This window comes from Rhinolophus ferrumequinum, chromosome X (genome assembly GCF_004115265.2).
Source record: "Rhinolophus ferrumequinum isolate MPI-CBG mRhiFer1 chromosome X, mRhiFer1_v1.p, whole genome shotgun sequence".
Lineage (NCBI taxonomy): Eukaryota > Metazoa > Chordata > Mammalia > Chiroptera > Rhinolophidae > Rhinolophus > Rhinolophus ferrumequinum.
The window spans coordinates 80,251,556-80,261,965 of NC_046284.1; the positions used below are offsets into that span (position 1 = coordinate 80,251,556).

Here is a 10,410-nt window from a genome sequence, read left to right on the forward strand (position 1 = left end):
TACGATCAGGAAAAAGACAGGGATGCTCCCTCTCACCACTGTTCTTCAACATTGTTCTAGAAGTCCTAGCCAGAGCAGTCAGGCAAGAGAAAAAAATAAAAAGCATCCAAATTGGAAATGACATAGTCAAATTGTCACCTTTTGCAGATGACATTATTCTTTACATAGAAAACCCTAAAGACTCCGCCAAAAAAACTATTAGAAACAATAAAAATATACAGTAAAGTTGCAGGATACAAAATCAATGTACAAAAATCCAGTGTGTTCCTATATACTAACAATGAAATTTTAAAAAAAACAACTCCTTTTGCAATTGCAACTAAAAGAATAAAATACCTAGGAACAAACTTAACAAAGAATGTGATGGACCTATGCACTGAAAACTATAAGACATTATTAAGAGAAATGGAAAAAGACACAAATAAATAGAAAGATATTCCATGTTTATGGATTGGAAGGATCAACATAACTAAAATGCCTATATTACCCAAAGCAATATACAGATTTAATGCAATCTCCATCAAAATCCCAATGGCATTTTTTTCAAGAAACAGAACAAAAAATCCATCTGATATATATGGAATCACAAAAAACTCCAAATAGCCAAAGCAATCCTAAGAAAAAAGAACAAGGCTGCATGTATCACACTCCCTGACTTGAATTTATACTACCAAGTGACAATATCAAACAGCATGGTATTGGCAGAAAAACACAGAGAACAAAGGAATAGAATTGAGAACCCAGAAATAAATCCACATATACATATATGGGCAGATAATTTTTGACCAATGAGCCAAAAACATACAATGGAAAAAAGAAAGCCTCTTCAATAAATCATCCTGGGAAAATTGGAAAGCCACATGCAAAAGAATGAAACTAGACTGCTATCTGTCACAATATACCAATATTAACTCAAAATGGATCAAAAACTTAAACATAAGACCTGAAACAATGAATTGCATAGAAGAAAGCATAGGTACTAAACTTATGGACCTTGGGTTCAAAGAGGATTTTATGAATTTGACTGCAAAGGCAAGAGAAGTAATAGCAAAAATAAATGAATGGGACTATATCAAACTATAAAGCTTCTGCACAACCAAAGAAACCATCAATAATACAAGGAGGCAACCAACCGAATGGGAGAAGATATTTGCAAAAAAACACTTTCAATAAGGGGCTAATATCCAAAATATATAAAGAACTCATGCAACGCAAAAGAAAAAAATATTCAATTAAAAAATGGGCAGAGGACATGAACAGACACTTCTCACAAGAAGACATACAAAGGGCCAACAGAGATGGAAAAAATGCTCAGCTTCACTAGCTACTAGAGATATGCAAATCAAATCCACAGTAAGATACCACCTCACACCTGTTAGAATGGCTATTATCAATAAGACAAGTAATAACAAGTGTTGGAGAGGTTGTGGAAAAAAAGAAACCCTCATACACTATTGGTGGGAATCTGAATTGGTACAGCCACTATGGAAAACCATATGGAGGTTCCTCCAAAAAATTAAGAATAATCAGAGAGTAAGGGGGAGGAGGGTGGTAGATGAGGCTAAAAAGGATCAAATATATGGTGATGGAAGGAGAACTGACTCTGGGTGGTGAACACACAATGGGATTTATAGATGATGTAATACAGAATTGTACACCTGAAATCTATGTAACTTTACTAACAATTGTCACCCCAATAAACTTTAATTAAAAAAAAAAGCTAAATTTCAAAAAAAAAATTAAGAATAGAATTACCATACAACCCAGCAATCCCTCTTCTTGGTAGCTACTAAAAAAAAAAACCTGAAAACATTTATTTGTAAAGATATATGTATCCCTATGTTCATTGAAGCATTAGTCACAGTGGCCAAGACATGGAAACAACCAAAGTGTCCTTTGATAAATGATTGGATAAAGAAGATGTGAAACATGTGTACAATGGAATATTACTCGGCCTTAAGAAAAGATGAAATACTGCCCTTTGCAACAACATGGATGGATCTTGAGATTATCATGCTAAGCCAAATAAGTCAGATAGAAAAAGTCGAGAACCATATGACTTCACTCATATGTGGGATATAAAACTGAAAGCAACAAAGGAACAAGACAAACAAACAAACAAAAACTCATAGACACAGATAACAGTTTAGTGGTTACCAGAGGGTAAGGGGGGAGGAGGCTGGTGGAAGAGGCAAAAGGGTTTCAAATATATTGTGATAGAAGGAGAACTTACTCTGGGTGGTGAACACACACTGCAATATATAGATGATGTATTATAGAAATGTAAACTTGAAACCTACATAATTTAACCAGTCAATGTCAGCCTGATAAATGTATTAAAAATTAAAAAAAAGAAAATAATACCATATGACCCAAAAATGAGTAATGGGAATTAAAGCATTTTAAGTCCTCTAAATAAATAAATAGATAGATAAATAGATAAATAAATAAATAAATAAATATAAATTATGGACCTAATAATGACATACTCTTTCACACCTATTTGACTTTGCTAACACTGTTCTTTCTGCCTGGAATACTTTTCTTACTTATCTTTTTCCAGATACTTCTTATTCATCTGATAAAAGTTAGTTCAGACATCTCAGGAAGTCTTTGGGAACCCCTATACAGGCTAAGGGGTATGTTCTATGTGTTCGTACAGCACTGCGTGCATACCTCTTCCATAATACTAACTTATACTGAATTTATTTGTTCACAAATCTTTCTCCTGGAATAAACTGTAATGCTCCTGTGACTAATTTATTTCTTTATCCTCAGCATTTAGCACAGTATATTGAAACATAAGAAATGCTTAGTAAATGATTTATTTGAACTATGGAGGTCATATGAGTATTTATCGCAATAAAATTATTCAAGTAAACAGATCCGATGCATCCATGTTGAGAATTCAAACAACTCTTTAGTTAAAAATACGTTTAATTAACTTGCAGCTGCTAAATGTTTATTTGTTGTGTTTGAGAGATCAAAAGATCAGAAAAAAATTTTACCCCAAATGATACTCTTTTATTAACATTACCATCACCTTCCTCGACTTTGCTCCTCCTCAAACTGCAGAGTAGAGAGCTTGCCATTTCCATCTGGGAGGCTGGCTGTGGAGGAAGCCAAGTAAGTCATAGCAGGGGAGGAGGATCTACAGGCTTCCTTGTATTAAAAGGGAAAACCCAGACCAACCACCAAAGTACAGCAAGGGAGAGAGAGGAGAGCAGGAAGGCAGTTCACAAGCTGAGAGCTTAGCCTGCAGCGAGGCAGAGAGAGGCTTAGGCTGTGCTTGGCAGTATTCGAGTGGCTGGAGATTCAAGGTAACTACTCTATTGATCCCCTTGCCTTTCCTTTGCAGTCCACTGCTTCTGGAATTCAGGAGCTTCTGCATTTGAGCTGGGTTGCGCATGTCTCTGTGTGTTCTTTCTGTGTATTTAGAAGACTGCATGTTGCTGATGGGCAAGCAACCTAGAGATTCAAAAGCAGGCAAGTCTTCCTGAAAGGGAATTCTGAAAATTCGGATTGCCTTTCATCATTTGGTAATTTTTAAAATTTTATTTTGAATTTTTAAAGCATCTGTGTACTAGCATTTCGTTTTATAAACAGACAAAAAGCCATAGATCCAAGCTACTTGAAGGATGTGGGAATGATGCTGAGGATTTTCTCCTTCAGTAGAAAAAAAGCTATTTCTTAATTCTTAATGTTGTTTTTTTTTTCCTTTTGCTTACACTTCCTGTTCAGCTGTTACCTACTTTGCTGTCTTGGATCTCTTTGAACTGGGACAACATAAAAGGTGGGAACCACATTTCAAATTTAAATTGATGTATTCATTCTTATAAGTGAGTGTATTTTTAAGACAGACTGGTCAAAAGAGGAGAGAGTGAGACAGATAGGAAGAGGGAGAGAGAGAAGAGAGGAGATATTAGAATACAAATATTTCAGGTTTAATAGAATTGTAAATTCTCCATTTATAAACTGTCTGATTTCCTTAGAAAATACTTCCTTCACATTTTCAGGTAGAAATCAGGAGTGTTGATATACCTTACTTTTTTCTATTAAAAACATTGGATCTTTGTTGTAGGATTCTTTGACTACAAAAAGCAAGTGATGCACTAGCCACTTTCTTCAGTACCTTTGATACATTGAAATATAAAGCTCAGCTCTTCAGATTTGCAGCATACAGCTGGGTTGAACATTTCATCCTCTGATTTAAACTGTATTTCACATCGTCTCCTTTAACATCTTCCTTGCAGAGACCTTCATTTCTTTGATTTACTGAGGGCAGCTAATCACAAAACCTTATCAGCCTGAGGTTTATGTGCAGAAAAGAAAAAAAGAGAGAGACATTATAGGACTATATCCCAAATAAGCATTTCAAAAACTGAAGAATGGTTAGATTGAATGAACATTTTTTTTTCACTTCCTCTTGGACAAAAGCCAGCTGAACAGGAAACACTGGGGTGGGGAAGGGGAGAATGGGGCATAGCTAAAGATTTTTATATGCAAAAAAGATTTTTACTTTACAAATACATGCAAAACAGATAAAAATCTTCCTGTTTGGGAAATATGTCCTTCTTTACTTCATGTTATAATATACCAGGGGATCTTTTGAATTGGAATTTTTTTATTATTGTGGCAACTGCATCCATTTTTCTTTCTTTAAAATAAATTGAGATTCCTGTTTATTAGGACTAGTCTTGCAAATAACTTTCAAAGTAAAATTTCTATTTCTGTTTTAAAATATGGTTGTGGTTGTGCCATGGAGGGGTGGCGGTTGAGCATTCCTTACAGTTCTAGTCCTAACATTTACCCTTCTGACTCATTCCTACAGAAATCACAGTTCTGCCCTCAGGACTTAGCTAAAAATTCTGTTCTAATGTGAGAGGCAAAATAGATTATCCACTTTGGCTCCTCAAACTGAATGTGACTCTGACTCAGGATTTTAAATCATCAGTTGACTTGAGCAGAAGTAACTCTAAAGCCTCAAGAAAGAAAAACCTGAAATAAGAAGGTATCAACTTTACACTACTATTTTTCACCTGTTTAATTGTATTATAAAATTATCTTTTTGTACAATGGAAAACAACTATCTTAGACTTTCTTGTTTTTTTGGGGGGGGTATATACAACAGAAATCTGCAAAATCTAGTGTATGTACATTTCTTGTTCGTATGCTTACACATGTATTCAAAATGAATTTCTAGAAATTCATTTCTACTTGTGTACTATGGGATTATGAAAGTAATGAGATTGATATCACATTTGTTTGTTGGTAGTTTATTCATCACTCAATAACTGCTTGCTATAGGCTTACTACTTGCCAGGCTCACACTGCTGGGGATCCAGAGATTTTTAAATCAAGATTACCATGTATTTTAAAGGTTATTTGGAACAGACAAACATATAAATAATTACGGTGTACTGTAATGCATTCTCCAAGAGATATTTCTAATCTGAAGCAATAATAGAAAATATGAAGGGATGGGGTGGGCAGTTAGAGAGAATGTTCCATTTCAGCACTGTAAGACTAGTGCCATAATCAACTGGTCTATAGCAATCTTTCACTGCTTGTCCCAAGATAAGCTAAAGGAGCCAATGTAACCAACCATCCATTAAGCACTTACTATATGACAGACATTGTATTAAGTACTTTATATAAGATATATTATACGCAATTTCCTCATCTTATGAATCTTTTGTTATGTCCATTTTCTGGATAAGAAAACTGAGGTTCAGAGAGAATAAGTAATATGCCCAAAGTTACCCAGCTAGTAATAGCAGAGGTAGAAATCAAAATCAGACCTTCCCAAAGCCACTATATTATTTCTCAAGAAGGGACAGAGATGTTGGGGTAGGTAGAGTAAAAGAAGCCATTTCAGGCTGAAGGAATCATAAGTTTAAGGCATGTGGACATGAAAAAGTGGATGAGTCTGGTGAACTGGGTTTAGATTCAGTGTGGCTAAAGTTTAGAGTCATTTTGGTGGTATGAAAGGGAAAGATAGTTGGAATCAAAGCCCAAGAACAAGGCAACGACCGGTGTGGAACTTTTCATATATTATATTTAATATGTTTGAACTTCATTCTCTAGATTTTGAGAAACTTTGACAGTGTTTAAGCAAGGAAGTCCATAATTAGTTTTTGAAAGATACTAGCATTTTGAAAGCATTTATGAAAGATAATTCTACTTGTAGTGTGCAGGGTAGATTAGGAAGTGGAGACTAAAAATAGTAGTGTGTATGAAGAATTATAATAAACCGTGCATCTGTTTATTCCTCTGAGAAATAGGGATTGCAGTAGTATTTACCTTATTGGATTGTTAGAAACATTAATTGAGTCATCACATTAAAAAGGATCAGATAAAGACTGGCATATAATAAGAGTTTCATGTTAGCTATTGTTATTATTTATGTTACTACTGCTACTGTTATTATATTATGTAAAAGAGTAGGAAACCAAATGAGTAAAAAATGAACTGAAATTCTCAAGTTTAATATAGAAATATGAGGAGAAGGTTAATCTTATTTGGGACTTGAATTGGTCCTTAAAGTCAAGGAAGTGGGATAATGCTTTTCAGAAGGGGAAAAGGTATGGGCAAAGGCAACAAAAATGAACATATAATGACCAGGCAATAACGAGTACATCATTTTTTGTATATGTAAAGAAATCTTAGCAGACACAATCAAAAGAATAGTTAAGAACATGGACACTGGAGTACTCCTGTTTGAGTCTGAATACCACCTCAGATACTTATTAGTTTTATGTTGGGCAAGTTATTTACCAGTTTCCTCATTGGCAAAATGAGGATAATAATTGTACCTACTTCATTGGCTAAGAACAATGCCTGACACATAGTAAGTCCTATGTAGTGTTAGGTATTCTTATCATTAAGGAGAGAAAAGAACTAGCTTATAGATAGCTTTGAGTTCCAGGGTAAAGGCTTTCAATTTGATTTTTAGGCAAAGATCAAACACTGACAGTTTTTAAACAGAGAAGTTGATGTGATAACAACCAATCTGGTAATAGCATGTAGGATATTTTTTGGGAGGTGTGTGGGGGTGAAAGGCAGATGTGGATGGATCTCAACTAGAGATGGACAGGTCAATTTGGATGTTCAGATCAGTTAGTGTAGAGTGAAGAACAGGACAAGGCAGTGGTCGCGTATGCAGGAGATATCATAAAGTAATAATTTCTAGGTTAGTGAGGAATATGCATCAGAGAGATGAATAGGTCAATAAGATGACTCTGAAGTTTCTGAATCTCCAGGTTGAATGACTGAGAAAATTGTAATACCATGGACAAAAAAAAAGTCATAAAATGTGACCTTTTTAGGCTGGAAAAATAAAGACAAAAATAATTATAATAGCTTAGATTTTACAAAATACTTTCACATATGAGTGTGGTTTTGAACATGCTGAATTCAAGGTGCTGTTGTGGCATTTAGCAAGTAGTTGCCAGTATGAAACTGAAGTTTAGGAGACAGGTTGGGATTTGGGAATCATACATGTAAAGGTAAGTGTTTGAAAAGCTCTGAGGGAGAGATTAAAGAACAAAAAACACAGTTCTGAGGCTTCCACGATCACTGTTTAGGAGGTTTGAGAAGCAAGAGAAGCCAGTGACAGAGATAAAATTGGAACAGACCATGAGGTAGAAAGAGACGGGAAAGTCTAGGTTTACCGTGTCTGAGGGAGGGAAGAGTTTTATAAAGGAGAATATGGACAATAATGTTGAATGCTGCAGAGATAAAGAAGAATGGGGGATAAAGAAAGGTGATGAGCATAACATATTTTATGTTGGAAACAGTGGTTCTAGTAAAGTAGGGGCAGGAGTTGTAAAAGGTAAGGAATTAATGGACAGTGAAGAGATAGTAAGTTATGGTCTTTGTTTTGTAACTAATTTTCTAATACTCAATGAGGTATCACTTTACAGCCAGCAGAGTGGCAAAAATTTAGAAATCTGGATAAGTCAAGTCGTGATGCAGATGTGAGGATTAAGCACAAATGCAGACAAGGGACCTTTTAGAGAGCAATATGTCACTATTTAGTCAAATTAGATATATACATACAGTGTGACTCAGAAATACCACTGATAGATATATAGCATAAAGATGTTCTCTCACAGGTCCATAGGAAACATGTACAGGAGTATACATTGTAGCAGGGAGTTACAGGCAATCTGGGTGTTAGTCACTGGGAGAGTGGGTAGACCACTGGTAGTCACTGGGAGAGTGGGATGCACACCACATATTATGCCACAATTGGAAGCAGGGGATACACATAGCAACATGAAGCGATTTGAGTAACATATTGCTGAGAGTGAAAAAATATATAAATGAAGACTGAAATATATAATACAATAACATATACATCTATTTAAAACAACAAAACCCATTTTTTCAAGAATATATATACACAGAAAGATACACAGTAAACTTACCAGAATGGTTGGCTATGATGCGAACAGGGACAGGAATGGGAATGGACTGTGAGAGTAAAATAGAATAACCAAAACAAACACGAAAAAGGGGGCCCTGCATGGACTGTGACAACATGCTATGAATTGAGGATTGTGAGATATACCCAACATTCAGAAGGACATTAAAGAAATCATTGCAAAGCCAAATCATATACAATTTTTCTATGCTGCCAGTCTCGTTAAAAATAGTTAATTTGCAAAAGGTTACGGTTTGCTTGATTTTCTTGGTATGTAGTATGAAAGAGCACAGAAAATTAATGTTTATAAACAGGATCCTCATACTGTAAACCTTTACTTAGAAACAATGTTTTTTGCTTCTGCAGATCAATATGGCCATGCCAGAGAAATCAAGTTGTGCTAAACCAAGTGAGAATTTCCGTCATTTTCCTGAGATTATTGAACTCAATGTAGGTGGTCAGGTGTACATCACTCGCTATCCTACTTTGGTCAGTGTTCCCGGCTCCCTTCTCTCGGAAATGTTCAGTAAAAACAACCCTTGCTCCTTAATTCAGGACAACAAAGGGAGATTCTTTGTAGACCGAGATGGTTTCCTCTTTCGCTATGTACTAGACTACATGAGAGACCGAAAACTAGTGCTTCCTGACCATTTCCCAGAGCGTGGTCGGCTCCAGAGAGAAGCAGAATTCTTCAAGTTACCAGAACTAGTGAAGATGTTGGCTCCTAAAATCAACAAGCTCAACTCAGTTGGCAATGATCTATGCCAAAGTGATCTAGAAGAGCTGTCCACCAACACTGACACCATATGTAATTTCTCTTCAAGTAATAACATCCAAGTTAGTGGCCCTGATAATCCCCCAACTCTAACAGCAGGTAGTGGTTCTGACCTCAAGAAGGCAGGTTTCATCACTATTGGCTATCGAGGCTCCTATACTCTGAGTAGGGATAGCCACACAGATGCCAAATTCCGCCGTGTGGCCCGAATCATGGTGTGTGGTAAGATCTCATTGGCCAAAGAAGTATTTGGAGATACTCTAAATGAGAGCAGAGACCCTGACCGTCCTCCTGAGCGGTACACTTCTCGATATTATCTCAAATTCACTTTTCTGGAACAAGCCTTTGACAAACTAGCTGATGCTGGCTTTTACATGGTAGCATGCAACTCCACTGGCACCTGCACGGTCACCCATGACCAGACAGATGACAAGATCTGGACCTCTTACACTGAATATGTTTTCTGCCGCGAGTGATACTTTTAAAAATATCACCCAAAAAATACAAACCAAAAAGCCAACTCTTCCTCCCTTCTCTGGTCCTGTGCCAACTATCTCTTTTAGAAATAAACATTAATTTTGGATCTATCTAATCCTGGACAACGCCACTCCCTTCACCATAACCAGTCGAAACTTTGTGGTAACTTCCTTCTTACACATCATTCCATTCTATCTGGCTTCCAACCTGCCTTGGATTCTGGAGTTGGATGTCATTTCAGGAAAAGTATTCAATATGTAGGCATATGTACATGCACATCACTATAGATAGTAGAGATGTATTTATTGAGTAATGCAGTTAGATAAAGCCACACGATTTGGTTAGTTGAGAAATGCTAAGCCCTGGTTTCCAAACTAGCTCTCAGCACAAGAGCTTGGACTTGCTTATATACTTTGCTATTTGTACTCACCTAAGGAAAGCCTGTGTGTACTTATCCTGAACTAGAGACCCCTACTGTAAATGTGAATATGCTTTGCAAACTGTTACTGCTATTCTTTTTATCCACATGGAGTAGAAGAAGGTGATAGGCATCCTCCAGGAGGTCCATAGAAAGATCAGTTTTTATGGCTGAATAACATTCCATTGAAGGTATGTGCCACATTTTGTTTATCCATTAATCTGTTGATGGACACTTGGGTTGTTTCTATCTATTGGCTATTGTAAATGATGCTGCTATCAACATTGATGTACAGACATCTGTTTGAGTCCC

At 36.2% G+C, this 10,410-nt stretch overlaps 1 protein-coding gene across 1 annotated transcript; it reads left to right on the forward strand.

The window, feature by feature from the left end:
* Nucleotides 1-3,208: 3,208 nt before the first annotated feature.
* LOC117026876 (BTB/POZ domain-containing protein KCTD12-like) lies at nucleotides 3,209-9,826 on the forward strand. Its single transcript, XM_033114081.1, has 4 exons — nucleotides 3,209-3,320; nucleotides 3,742-3,793; nucleotides 4,832-5,011; nucleotides 8,795-9,826. Exon 4 carries the CDS (start codon nucleotides 8,801-8,803, stop codon nucleotides 9,677-9,679), a length of 879 nt encoding a protein of 292 aa, XP_032969972.1. The 5' UTR covers nucleotides 3,209-3,320; nucleotides 3,742-3,793; nucleotides 4,832-5,011; nucleotides 8,795-8,800; the 3' UTR covers nucleotides 9,680-9,826.
* Nucleotides 9,827-10,410: the final 584 nt, after the last annotated feature.